The 14,758-nt window shown below is 35.2% G+C and overlaps 1 protein-coding gene across 1 annotated transcript in view; it reads right to left on the reverse strand.

Annotated features, from left to right (window-relative positions):
* Positions 1-14,758, reverse strand: part of CNTN6 (contactin 6) — a 187,547-nt gene that overhangs the window by 39,967 nt on the left and 132,822 nt on the right. Inside the window, exon 11 of the mRNA XM_055557576.1 lies at positions 7,628-7,755. Within this exon, the coding sequence (XP_055413551.1) occupies positions 7,628-7,755 (128 nt within the window). The remainder of the gene's footprint in view (positions 1-7,627; positions 7,756-14,758) is intronic.

A 14,758-nucleotide genomic window follows, 5' to 3' on the forward strand; every position in this document is an offset into this window, starting at 1 on the left:
TAGCATCAATCAAATGTAAGCTTAGTGTAAAGACCTTTTCAAAAATGAAAGATCTAAAAAAAATACATTTTTATTGATTTCTTTCTCAAAAATCCATTGGAAGATGCAGTCTATTCAAACGAGGAAGTGTGTCAAGAGAAAGGCATGGTGCTTAGGCAACCAGGCTCCCCGACAGACAGAAAGGCAGATCAATATCAAAGTAAGAGAGTAGAGATAGGATTGAGGAATGAATTGTTGTGAGGTCCATAGAAAACTAAGCAAACAAACAAGAAAATTACTAACTTTAGGGAAAGCAAACACAGGGAAATGAAAGCTAATACTCTGAAATAAACCCTACAGAGAAAACTAACAAACAAGGAAATCAGTGTGATGGAGTCTAATTCCCTACCTCTAGCAAGACAGAAATGGAGGAGTTTTTAATCTTTATTTAATATACTTTTCCTCTTTGTACCAATACTTGCAGTAGGTTTGGTTGCTTTATATCCTCTTAGCCAATGCAAAATGATCTGCTCAGACATGTGTTTTTCAGATTAAAATCTATTTGCAGCATTTCATATTTATATTGTATTCTACCACAAGCAGAGTATAATTTAATTCCAATGCACAAAGTAACCATGGTCAATATATTATAGTTTCCCTGCAGTTACCATTACCCCTTTATCTTCCACTTCAATATTTAAATGATTTGGAGCAAATGTTAAAAGACTACCCTGAACCCCTGAGTAAAAGAAACAAATGAAGAACCGTCTGGAGAAAGTAATTGTCTTAAATTTAAGTTGTCTAAATGAAAAAACAGGTCTAAGTATCATGCAAGGTAACACTGAAAAATTCCCTAGCAAGTAATATAAAAGTAATATAAAATGTAAACACAGATCTTCTGTATTAACAAGTAATCAAAACAGGGCCTTACATCTGTTTGAAAAGAGCATGCACCGTGGATTCTGCTTAATGAATTAAATATGCCAACAACTCACTTTCAAAGCGGTTAATGCATAATAGGCAATGACTATTTATGGGATCATATTTATATTTCCTATAAATAGATAATGTTCACTCAGTCCTCCAACTGTAACTGTATTCTGGATTGTAGTAAAAAACCAGGTTGAAGTGTTCTGTAGATTTATGAGAGATGAAATTAGAAAATTTTAATTTTGCCTGGCTATAGGACCTAATAGAAAATGTTGCCTTCTGAATGTTTATGTTAGGTTTGCATGCGTGCATGCTAAGTCGCTTCAGTTGTGTCCAACTCTGTGACTTTATAGACCATAGCCCACGAGGCTCCTCTGTCCATGGGATTCTCCAGGCAAGAATACTGGAGGAGGTTGCCATGCCCTCCTCCAGGGCACCTTCCCGGGGTTGAATCTCTGTCTCTTGTACTGGCAGTCAGGTTCTTTACCACTAGTGCCACCTGGGAAACCCTATGTTAGATTTAGGGAAGATGAAGTAAGAAAATAAAATCCAGAAGAGGAAAATTAGAGTCAATTAATTCCATTGATTATTTTTCCCCTCTTCACTCCCTTACCCCTTTCCTACCCTATTCCTTTTCTTGACTTGAATGAATTTGCTAATAACTCTTTCTTCGAGTATTCAGGATCCATAGACTGAAAAGCTTGCATCTGGGTGTTTCGTTTTATTTTTTTTAATGTTGTAGTGCCACACATTTTTCCTTAAAAAAAAAAAGGCACTAGAGCTTGAATGACCACTGTACTAGTTTAGAAATAGAATATCCAAGGAACAAAGAAGTCTATTCACTACTTTAGCCTCAGAATGGAATCATTGAAAAAAAAGACTGAACTTCCGATTGTTAACCAAATACTTCGGGCACAGTGTGAATAAATTTGAGAGGGAAAATGGAGGCAAAGTTATTTAAAATTCAAGATTTTTTTTTTTTTTTTACTGCACAGACTAAACCCACTGTTGGTAAAGTTTTGCTTAGTTTTGCTCATTTTTAATAAAGAGAAGGTAAATGGCTAGTGGTTTAAGTCAAGTGAGGGAAGTCAGATACCAAAGAGTGAGTGTGTACTGTATGATTGCATTTGTATGGCATGTATGGCAGAAAAAAATCATGACAGTTGTTGCTTCTAGGATTAGGGTGGGGCCAAGGAGGGACATGAGGGAACAATATATGAAAGTGAAAGTGTTAGTAATTCAGCTGTGTTCTACTCTTTGCGACCCCATGGGCTGTAGCCTGCCAGGCTCCTCTGTCCATGGAATTCTGCAGGCAAAATACTGAGGTGGGTTGCCATTCCTTTCTCCAGGGGATCTTCCCAACCCAGAGACTGAATCCAGGTCTCCAGTATTGCAGGCAGATTCTCTACTGTCTGAGCCACCAGGCAAGCTGATAATGTATTTTGGTAGACTTTGGGGTTGCAGGGGTGTATGCATTTGCCAAAATTCAGCAAATGTACACTTAAGACTTTCTTTACATATGTAAAGTTATCAAATATTGAACTATATTTAATTAATTAAAATGAAGTATTTAGAGAGAAGTTCTAATATCTGCAAATTACTATATCTTTTTCTAAACTTTAAACAATGCCATGTGAAATTATCTCATGTAATTATTATTACATAACTTTACTGGAATGTAAAAAAGAAGGATAAAAAGAGTTCTGCCACTTAATATCAATAACACAAGGACCTTGTCAAGTAATTTTAGCCCTCTATACCTCAATCTCTAATGATCACTTGCTTCAAAGGGTTGTTCTGAGGGTTCAGTGAGATGACATACATCAAGGACCTGTGACAATGCCTGGAGCAGAGTATGTACTTGATAAAAAATATTAATGATGATAATAAATAATACAACATTAATAACAGCAAAAACAAACTCTTTAGGATCTCATGCTAGTTCTTAATTGAACTAATAAATCTAATTTCAAAGTCTCTGCTTTTCACCACTTTAAGAAGTGGTATATGCTCATCTATTTGACCTCTTTAATTGGCACAAACCACAAGCTATACATCCCCTATTTTTACTAAGAGTAAATAAAACAATGTAAAATTTTATGCATTTTATGAATAGTAAGTTTGGTGACAATTTTCTTGACTAATCAAAAAATGTGCAAACTTATTAATTATAATTAATATACAATGTCCATCCTATAATGTATAATATATATTTAAAAGAAAAAAAGCTGCTTAACATACCTGGAGTGATATGTGCTAGATTTTTAAAAGACTATGAACTAAATTGTTATGAAGGCCGAAATGTTATTGACATTACTGGGTTTCCTTACATGAATGCTTTTTGGTTTTTTTCTCCTTTATTCTTGAAGAAATTAAGGTCTCAAGAACTCACTCGGCATTATTTTCAATGTTGGAGGGGGAATGAAAATTTCATATCTAGACACTATATATTTTTTCACCTTAATAATACTTCCATTAAAAATTTTTAAGTCAAAGTCTTCTTTATATTAAATCTTTTAATTCATTCTTTGCATAAAATTGGGATGTAGAGTTAAACATTTGGGGAAAGACATTAGCAGTACTCGAGAATTCAACCCCTACAAAATAGTGGATATATTCCATTGTGTATTGTCTCCTCTGTGAAATTGTATTTTTGGTTTACTCAGGAAAGCTGGGCTTCTAGATACAGCTGAGTTAAACACCTCAAAGCTTTTAAACTGCCATGGAAAGCCACAAAGCCTCCAATTATTTGCCTGTCTTAGTATTTCTCTTAGTAAATGTAAAATCACATTAGTGAACACCCTCTTCTGCTGGAGAAAATGGATAGGCCACTCTCCATGCTGGTATAATAAAGACTTCTATCACAAAGAATAAACAACTAAATGAGCAGCAATAAACTTAATTTGCACATTAGATATGCTTTTCCAAGTTCCGACATTTCAGTTGAAAATAATGCTGAAGCAATGAGGCCTATAATTGAACATCCAAAACTTCTCCAGTGGGGAAACAAAAACAAATGTTGCCTGCAAACAAGATCATTTCTAGAGCCTGCTGTTTCTGTGCTTTTTAATAATTTTCCAAATGCTGATAAAATAATTTTCCCTTTTATGTGACTTTCATATACCTCTTAGTGTATGTACACATTGTAATTTTACTAGTCCTCAAAACGAAGACATTTAAAGTCTCTTTCCTTTCAATTTCCTGTTTGTGCCCATGGAACATGTCCTCAAATTACCCTGGGCATCTTCTGAGGCTCTGGCAAGGCTGGTGCTAATTGCACTTCCAATGTTTGAATGGCAAATTGCTTTATCCTGCTGCATTAGTGAAATAGAAATTTCCAACATACAGTGCAGATAACTTCAGAATCCTCTTAACACAGATAAAACATATCAGCTAAAAACTAAGCTGAAAAATATCTTACTCTTGTAACTATTATCTTTTTACATGTTATCTAGCAACAACATTTCTTGCATGACTGAGGCTGATAAGTAAATTCAAAGAAAGATGATTGTTTTATCAGTTTTACTGAAATTTCTCATTTGCTCTTTACCACCATATTACCAGAAAGGTCACTGTAAGCTGATCTTGATTTGAGAGACAAAATTATATTTGATGCTGTAATGACAATAAATGAACACTATAGACAGGAAAATACAAACACATACACATATACAGGCATGCACACACACACACACACACACATGCAAGCACAGAGAGAAATATTAAATTGTCATCACAAACAGCCAGATGGCTGCTCTTAATAGTCAAGAAAATGACTGAATCAATGCATACTATTACGTTTCCTTCTCAGATTACATCTTCAACTCTATAGGTTGTAAAATAATAATTTTTGGCAGTAATACCTTCAACATTCCTACATGAAAGGGAATTAGAGATAGCAGTCTCATTAAGAGGAAATGCCAATGATAGACTTATCTTGAAACTATTTTGTATAAGAATCCCACAGTGTATGCATTACAGATCAGCAATAAAGCAAAGTTTCTAAATATGCTTTTATATTTTGTGTTTATGTAGTTTTTTTAAATGTGTTATGTATATGTGTTTATTTTTATTACATTAATGGCTACTATCAATGGCAAAGAAGCAAAAAATCTCCAAATCCCCTTGAAATGGGATGTGGATATTTCATGAAGGCTAAAAATAACAAACACACATTCTTTCCCATCATGGGATATAAATGACTGAAAATAATGATATTCATGCATATTGATATAAGCCCTTTTGCATATGTAAATCATCTGGAATTGTACTGAAAATACAAGAACAGTGAGTTCTGTCCATGAAGTATTTTAGATTTTCATGTAGCTTCCTATTTGTCCCCCCTTGCAGAGTGTGGAGTTCTCTGTGCATTTAAATCATGTAACTACAAACACTAAAATTGGAAAAGTGAAAGCATTTAGAAGTTTATTATTTGCCTTTGAAGTGCTCTACTGTGAAGTAGTCTAACAAGTATAAATCCTGAAAAATTGAAAACTTTCAGATTTTAGAGCAGAGAAGTCAGGATAGAAATTATCTCTGAGAACCAAGGGGGATAAGGTGAGATCCTTTCACTCAATCAATAAATATTTAGTGAACACATACAGTTCCCAGGGTTGTTCCCAGGGCTGTGATAACCTTGCCTTCTTCATTTCTTTTCTAGAAGAATGGAAAGATAAGGAGAAAATACATGTGAATAAGTGAATCATATCATTTGTAGGAAGATGAAATATGCTACAGAAGAAGGAAAAGTGGAAAAGATGAAGATGAGCAGGAATGCAGGTTGAGATAATTTTGTTTTAATGTCTCCAGCAAAGGACATTAGAAGTAAGCAAAACTATGTCAGCTTTTTAACTGAGAAATCTTATTTAATTATTTTCTTACTCACAGAGATTAGAGTATCTGGGGATTATGGTATGTTTTATGGAAAATCCCAAAATACCTATCAACTTGTTTCTGTCCTAAGAATCAGGAACCTCCATGGCTATGTTTCACTTCTGAAGTATCCACATGCTATCTTTAGAACTAAGCAGATGTTTCTGAGTTTCTCATATTTATGTGAGTCTTCTCACTTGATTTTTCTTCCATTGATTAGTAATGTACAATCATTGTGGTGCCAAAGGCAAAAGAAAATATTGAGGAAGAAAAACTATCTGTGTTGCTTAATCTATTTATAATTTTTTTTTCAATAGTCTTTAGGGTGAAAGGATCTCATCGTTGTATTTTAGCAGCAAACTGTTGGTCCCGCTTACCCATCACCAGTAGTCCACCAAAACTTTTGAGAAACTACGTTTTCACTACTGATGTGTTCTGCCTTTAATATTTCATGTTTTAATTCCTACTGGATTTCTCCATACCTAGAAAAATTAACTGCATGTCTTTCCAGCATATATTAATCTTCTATTGTAATGTAGTGAATGAATACCACCCATAGCGTCTAAATTGGAAATAAGGTAATCTCTTTTTATTCCCTTGATGGACATGTTATTTCTTCAAACATAAAGCATTCACGCTTTTTAGTACATGAGTATTACCAAAAAGTTGCTGGGGAAATTCCCTATCATTAAATATAATTATAGCACATTCCTTGAAACATTAAGTCCATATCAGTCTTAAAAACCTGATGACAATACAGTATTAAAGAAGTGAAGTTTTTCAAAATATGCCACACTGGTTGGATTTTTACACAAGTTCTATCATTTACATTTCCCCTGAGTGTTTCAGACAATTGTTGGCATAATATAATAGGCTTGAGATAAACTTGGCAGAAATATCTTCTAGGGATAAAAGTGGGTGTTTATTTTCCTTTAGACATTTTAAAGGATAATTGGTGGGTAATAGCTAACTACTTTTTGTTGAACTTATTTATTTCTAATAGAAATAATGATAAAACATCAATTGCTGAATTTAATCATTTGAGCTTAATAAGCTGCTCAGACTCCTCTATCAAGACAGTCATTTTGATCATCCAGGAGGCAATGAAATGATAAAGTGACCTGGCTTCCCCTAAACATACTAGTTTTATGAGCTGAGATTCAGTAAAGTAGCAGAGATGGAGAATAGGAGCGTCTAATCCTAATTATGTCCCCTGGTGATATATGGAGATACATTTGGACTGATACTAGTTTAAAAGTTTCAAGAATAGAGTGTGCACTTTTACCATCTGAAATTGGGTGAACATATCCGTTTACTGTGATGGGAATCTAATAATGATTTACATGTCACCAATATTTTATTTTTTTATCTTTGTAAAAAACTGCTTATTAAGGCGAATGCAAGAAAGTCTACATTTTGCTAGTTATAGTTAAGCACCCAGAGTTATAGAAACAAATGAATCGACTATGTGCTTGGCAGCCTTACATCCAGGTAAAATTTTTACACAAATTGAGAGTTTCTGAAAGAAACCTCACTAACATCATCAAAATATTCATAAATTCCTCTCATGGAGGCATTTGTGGAAATCCGCATATTTTAAGTGGAGGTTTTAGTTTTGTCTTATTACCCACTGGACAGCTTTTGAACTGTCAAGCTATTCACATCTACCATTCTGTTCCACTGGCAAAGTGAGCATGCTATTAATAAATATAAGGGTACTACTCAAATAAGCTGTGAAACCAAATATTGCACATATGTAATATGATGCAGGGTTGGCAGTGATAGAGGTCAGGTATGCAAATGTATCTCCAGTGTTCATCAAGCACAAACAAAGATAGTAAAATACCTTTTATGATGAGGCTTCCAGTGTTCTTTGCAACACCAAACTGATTTGTAGCTATGCAAGTATATAATCCAGCATCCGACCTGGTAACATTATATATTTTGAGGCTGCCGTCCTCCAAGAGAAACACTCTAAAAAGAAAATTTATAATTAATATAAGTAAGGTTCTGTAAAACTGGTAAGCTTTAACCTCTTACTTTCATTTTAAAGCATTTCTAAAACCATGGCTGTATTTGATAATATGAATATATCCCTTTCCTATTATTCTGCTTTTAATTGTGAGTAATCTCTGAATCTGCATATTAGAAAAAATGACAGTTGCTTTTATTCTGACACAGTATTGATGATTATTTATGCTGTCACTTAAATTATCATTGGTGATACCAATGCACATTAAAAATCAAATGAGTACTTGATGCTGCAATGCCCATTTGCTTGATTAAAAACAAATGCAACTATTCACTGTGCATTTTGAAAAGTCAACTCTCTGCTGAAAATTGAAGTTGGTGTTAGAGACATGCAAGCTGATTTTCACACTGTTAACTCTGTGGCTTTATAAACCGGTTTTTACTTAGGACTTTCAGCTACCAAACAATAGGTTCTCAACCATGATGATATTTGCCTGTGCTAGTGAGCTAAAGGAACTATCCACATGGTCCCATAGCTAAAGGCCTCAGGCCCATCTTGTTATGTGGCCTAGTCCATCAAAAGGAGAAAGGAGTAAAATGAATGAAGACTTCAAAAAGTCAGACTGAATTAAATATTCCTAAAATACATGTAATCATATAGTACACAATGGAGGGATAGCTATTGAAGAACTTTCAGCCTTTCATAAAATGGTTCCTATGAAATTTTCTCTGAAACTCAGAAATAGTCAAAAGCAAACATCAGAACATTGTTGTAATCAAGGGAAACCCTAAGATTGGTTTCTTGGCAAAATCATCACCAAGTGTTTTAATAAGGAGACAAAATGAAACAAAAGAACATGTACCCAATTTTGTGTTATAAATTTAATATGATCTTTTAAAAACACAGACTGCTATATTCAAAATGGATAACCAACAAGGAAGGACATATTATGATAACCAACAAGGAAGGACATATTGTATAGTACATGAAACTCTACCCATTGTTATATGCCAGCCTGAATGGGAGGGGAGTTTGTGTCACCTGAAATTACCACAACATTGTTAATTGGCTATGCCCAAATACAAAATAAAAAGTTGAAAGTTTGTAAAAAACAAAACAAAACTGTAAAAGCACTAGCTAGGTAGTCAGTATTGCATAAAAATAAATAGTGAAAATTAATTTGTAATGACAGTGGTTTTAAAGGAAAGAAAGGAATGTGGCATGCATATCACATCTATTAAAAATAGCAAAACCATATTTGTTTCATTGCAAACATATCATTGTTTCTAATATGTTTATTACAGGAAATGTAGCTAATATAATTATTTACCCAATTTGAAACACAGAGAATATTAGCCAACTACAATTTGTACCAAACCAGCTTCTGATGTTGGTTTATATTTAGTGATAGTCCCATATTCTATTGCCAAGTGAGTGAAAGGATCCACTTCTGGGTTTAGAATGTTCCATGACACATAATCAGAAGTTTTTAAGTCATTATCTTGGAGTATTCCCCATTAGCAAACATTTGATATTAAATTTCTGAAATGTCTAGAATTCTTGATCCCAATTTATGTTAGCAGTTGAATCATACTGTTAATGAACAGTAACAAAGATATTCCAGTATGTAGCAAGGGTCTGGCCCCAAACAATTCCTTATCTGATTCAATTAGAAGAAATCGATGTGAGATACATGTGGGTGCATCATTTACCTCTAGAATTTAGGAAAAACTAAGAATTTTAAGCAACATAGAAACATTAAATTTTTGCCAAAATAATTTTAAATGTTAAAAATATATACCTGCTGATAGCTAAAGGCCAACAACTTCCCAACTAGTAATGTCAATGCTTGTATGTTGTATAATGTTTCACTTAACTTGCAGAAAAGGAAAAGTCATATAAACTGTGGTTTATTATTACCTGAGTATACCATTTTTTTAACTCATTGTGTATGTTCAGTAGTTTGTTAAATTGAACTGAAATTGTCATCATTGAAACAGATTATTTATTTAGAAATCTTAGAAAATCAATAGACATTTCTCAAGCTTGGGATAATAAGAAGGCATACTAAGACTAGGAAAAGTTAAAATCTGTCCAAATCTAAGCAGCTAATAAGTGTCAAAGAGTGAATTGAACATTGCAACTGAGTGCTCATGCTCTTTCAAAAATCATTGCTTTGCCTCACTTGCAGTAAATAATTGTGCATGTTGAATATGACATTCAAGAAATATCTGTTGAGCCATCATTAGATGCCCTTAAGATAATCTTAGGTGTTTATGCCTCAAAATGTGGTCTCATCCCAGACCTACTGAATCAAACTTTACATATTAACATGATTTTCAGTAATTTATAAGCACAATAACGTTTGAGAACATTGTTCAAGTCATTATAAGTAAGATTTCAGTCTGTGTTATTGACTATGCCAAAGCCTTTGACTGTGTGGATCTCAATAAACACTGGAGAATTCTGAAAGAGATGGGAATACCAGACCACCTGACCCGCCTCTTGAGAATCTGTATGCAGGTCAGGAAGCAACAGTTAGAACTGGACGTGAACAACAGACTGGTTCCAAAAGGAAAAGGAGTATGTCAAGGCTGTATATTGGCACCCTGCTTATTTAACTTATATGCAGAGTACATCATGAGAAACACTGGGCTGGAAGGAGCACAAGCTGGAATCAAGATTCCTGGGAGAAATATCAATAACCTCAGGTATGCAGATGACACCACCCTTATCGCAGAAAGTGAAGAAGAACTAAAGAGCCTCTTGATGAAAGTGAAAGAGGAGAGTGAAAAAGTTGGCTTAAAGCTCAACATTCAGAAAACGAAGATCATGGCATCCGGTCCCATCACTTCATGGCAAATCGATGGGGAAACAGTGGCTGACTTTATTTTTTGGGGCTCCAAAATCACTGCAGATGGTGATTGCAGCCATGAAATTAAAAGACACTTACTCCTTGGAAGGAAAGTTTTGACCAACCTAGACAGCATATTAAAGGGCAGAGACATTACTTTGCCAACAAAGGTCCGTCTAGTCAAGGCTGTGGTTTTTCCAGTGGTCATGTATGGATGTGAGAGTTGGACTATAAAGAAAGTTGAGCACCGAAGAATTGATGCTTTTGAACTGTGGTGTTGGAGAAGACTCTTCAGAGTCCCCTGGACTGCAAGGAGAGCCAACCAGTCCATCCTAAAGGAGATCAGTCCTGGCTATTCATTGGAAGGACTGATGTTGAAGCTGAAACTCCAATATTTTGGCCACCTGATGCGAAGAGCTGACTCATTTGAAAAGACCCTGATGTGGGGACAGATTGAAGGCTGAAAAGAAGGGGATGACAGAGGATGAGATGGTAAGATGGCATCACTGACTCAATGGACATGAGTTTGGGTAAACTCTGAGAGTTGGTGATGGACAGGGAGGCCTGGCGTGCTGTGGTTCATGGGGTCGCAAAGAGTCGGACACGACCGAGCGACTAAGCTGAACTGAAGAATCCATTTTGTTTTCATAAGGTCAGTATGCAAAAAGGACTTCCCTGGTGGCTGAAATCTTAAAGAATCTGTCTGCAATACAGGAGACACGGGTTCAATCCCTGGGTAGGGAAGATCCTCTGGAGAAGAGAATGGCTACCCACTCCGGTATTCTTGCCTGGAGAATTCCATGGACAGAGGAGCCTTGCAGGCTATAGTTCATGGGATCACAATGAGTCGGACACGACTGAGACTAACACACACACACAATATGCAAAAATGTACAAAAGAATACAAAGTCTTAGATTTAAATGTTTTATAGAAACATTTTAGGAAACCAAACTAGTTTTTATGAAACCAAGCTAGTTTTATGAAACCAAATTAGTAAACAAACCAATTTGTCATTTATAAAAAATATGTAATTAAGAGTGTAATTCTCCCTAATTAACTAGGATATAGAAAGCCAGAGATTTACCATAATTTGAGAATTTAATGTGATAAGTAAGTGGTATGAGTATTTCGGGTAATTTTTTCATTAATAAGAGATTTAAAATACAGGAAGAAAATTCAATCTTTAATAATGTAGAGAGACTCAAACTACCTAATCATAGCCTTAAATTTAGGCAGAATAATTTAAAAAAAAACTATTAAAGAAAAGTGAGAATTTCCCATCTGTCACATATCAAAACATGGCTTAGTATAAACGATTAAAAAAAAGGAAAAACACCCAGTTGACGTCAAACTGTATTAAACAAACTGAACAATTGACATTTTCAGATAAAGAAGGATGCACATGTTAAAATTAACTGGAACATTTTAATTGATGGTTTTGGTAACATTGATAAAGATAAAGGCTGGCTTTCTATCCTTCTTTTGGATTATTCTAAAAGATACTTCAAAATGCTATCTGGAGGGTTGTAAAGAACATATTAATAAAGTACATTAAAATATTCTATCTTTATTTACATAAGCCTCTCTGGCATTTAAAAACAAAACACAACTATGAGGGTGGATATGCTTGGTTATCTAAAAACTGGGAAAACATTCTGGTGGTAAAAATGGAAATTTGCATAAATAATTATCAAAGAGAATATAAGCCACAGAGAAGAAAGCAAAAGATATTGAAGTGATTGATTACATATAATTCATGTATATTTTTAAATTAGAACTTAAGGCTGAGATTACATTGCTAACAGATAATAGATTATAAAAGCATGTATGAAAATATCAAAGTACCATGGAATATGGTAAGGCTTCTAAAAATTTAGTAGCAATTTATAGAGCATTTATAGAGATTGTTTTGCTTCTAAATTTATTCAGCAAATATTCATTAAACATCTATTGTGTTCCAGGTACTGTATTAAATATTACAATAGGTATGTGAAAAATAGATACATGTAAAATATCATGTATGAAACGAGTTGCCAGTCCAGGTTCGATGCATGATACTGGATGCTTGGGGCTGGTGCACTGGGACCACCCAGAGGGATGGAATGGGGAGGGAGTGGGGAGGAGGGTTCAGGATGGGGAACACATGTATACCTGTGGTGGATTCATTTTGATATTTGGCAAAACTAATACAATTATGTAAAGTTTAAAAATAAAATAAAATTTAAAAAATAGATAATGTCAATATCAAGGATATTATTTTGCAGAACTAAACTCATTGGTCAAAACACAAACAGCTTGTCAACTATTACTGCATGGTGTCTGCACAAGTCCTCTACTAAGCATGTGTATGCCTTCTGTGCTCAGTCATGTCCAAGTCTTTGCAACCCCACAGACTGTAGCCCACTAGGCTCCTCTGTCCATGGGATTTCTCAGGCAAGAATACTGAAGCAGGTTGCCATTTCCTCCTCCAGGGGTTCTTCCCAACCAAAGGATCGGACACATGTCTCTTAAGTCTCCTGCACTGGCAGGCAGATTCTTTAACCGCTAGTGCTACTTGGGAAGCCCTAAAAATGTCAGCTTATTGAATCATTAAGTAAACCTCTGTGCTCACTATTCATATCATCCCCATTTTACAAGTCAGGAAAGGGAGGCATGGAAAGAAAGGGGTACATCAATGTACCTGCTAGGCAGTAGAGATTCCAATCATGTCTGTCTCTCTAGACTAGGAAGTACTTGTTTTAGCAAGTGTTCTTTCACTTTAAGTTTACAAAGTATAGTTACTAATGAGGCCAAATCTTTATTTAGGTTTTTCTGTAACATCTTATGGAAAATCCAAATACACCCTGGCCAACCTAATAGTTTCTAAAAGTACAAATTTGAGTGTACACACACACACACACATATATGATAATCTTTAATATTTGGAGAGACAGTGAGAATACTGTGAAATGTAGTGAATAAGAGGAGGGGTATGATAGAGAAAGTTACATAGTTTACTCCGGATTCCCTAGGAAACAAAAGTAAGAGTGAAGCAGGTATACACATGTACATATACATAGGCTTCCTAGGTGGGGCTAATGGTAAAAAACCTACCTGCCAATGCAGGAGATGCAAGAACACAGGTTTGATCTCTGGGTCTGGGTTGGAAAGATCCCCAGGAGATGAAAATGGCACCCTATCCAGTATTCTTGTATGGAAAATTCCAAGTGGAGAGTAGTCTGGTGGACCACAGTCCATAAATATATATATAGTATTTACATAACATTCTCTTTAATATTGGAGGTTTTCAATTTGACTCCCCAAATGTAATGGAATATTTAATGTGTGTGCGTATATGCACATTTTCTCAGGACTTTAAGCTTTTCTGAAATAGTAAAAGCAAGTTTAATATCCTTTACCATGGGAGAGTTTTAACTAAAAACATAAGGCAATGATGATGGCAATACTAATACTAAGGATTAGTTTTCTTCTCTCACACTGTCCTATGCAATAATGGTGTTATAAGTAGCAGTATTATTTAGCAAACGTGGAGTGGGGGTCAATTGCTTATGACTGAATCTCAGTTCAGTTCAGTCACTCAGTCATATCCCACTCTTTGCGACCCCATACTGCAGCATGCCAGGCCTCCCTGTCCATCACCAACTCCCAGAGTTTACCCAAACTCATGTCCTTGAGTCGGTGATGCCATCCAACCATCTCATCCTCTGTCTTCCCCTTCTCCTCCCACCTTCAATCATTCCAGCATAAGAGTCTTTTCAAATGAGTCAGCTCTTCCCATCAAGTGGCCAAAATATTGGAGTTTCAGCTTCAACATCAGTCCTTCCAATGAATATTCAGGACTGATTTCCTTTAGGATGGACTGGCTGGATCTTCTTGCAGTTCAAGAAACTCTCAAGAGTCTTCTCCAACACCACAGTTCAAAAGGATTGAGTCTTTGACACTCAGCTTTCTTTATAGTCCAACTCTCACATCCATACATGACTACTACAAAAAACACAGCTTTGACTAGACAAACCTTTGTTGGCAAAGTAGTCTCTGCTTTTTAATATGCTGTCTAGGTTGGTCATAGCTTTTCTTCCAAAGTGTAAACTTTTAATTTCATGGCTGCAGTAACCATCTGCATTGATTTTGAAGGCCCCCCCAAAAAAAA

Source organism: Bubalus kerabau, chromosome 20 (assembly GCF_029407905.1).
Source record: "Bubalus kerabau isolate K-KA32 ecotype Philippines breed swamp buffalo chromosome 20, PCC_UOA_SB_1v2, whole genome shotgun sequence".
NCBI classification, from domain to species: Eukaryota; Metazoa; Chordata; class Mammalia; order Artiodactyla; family Bovidae; genus Bubalus; species Bubalus kerabau.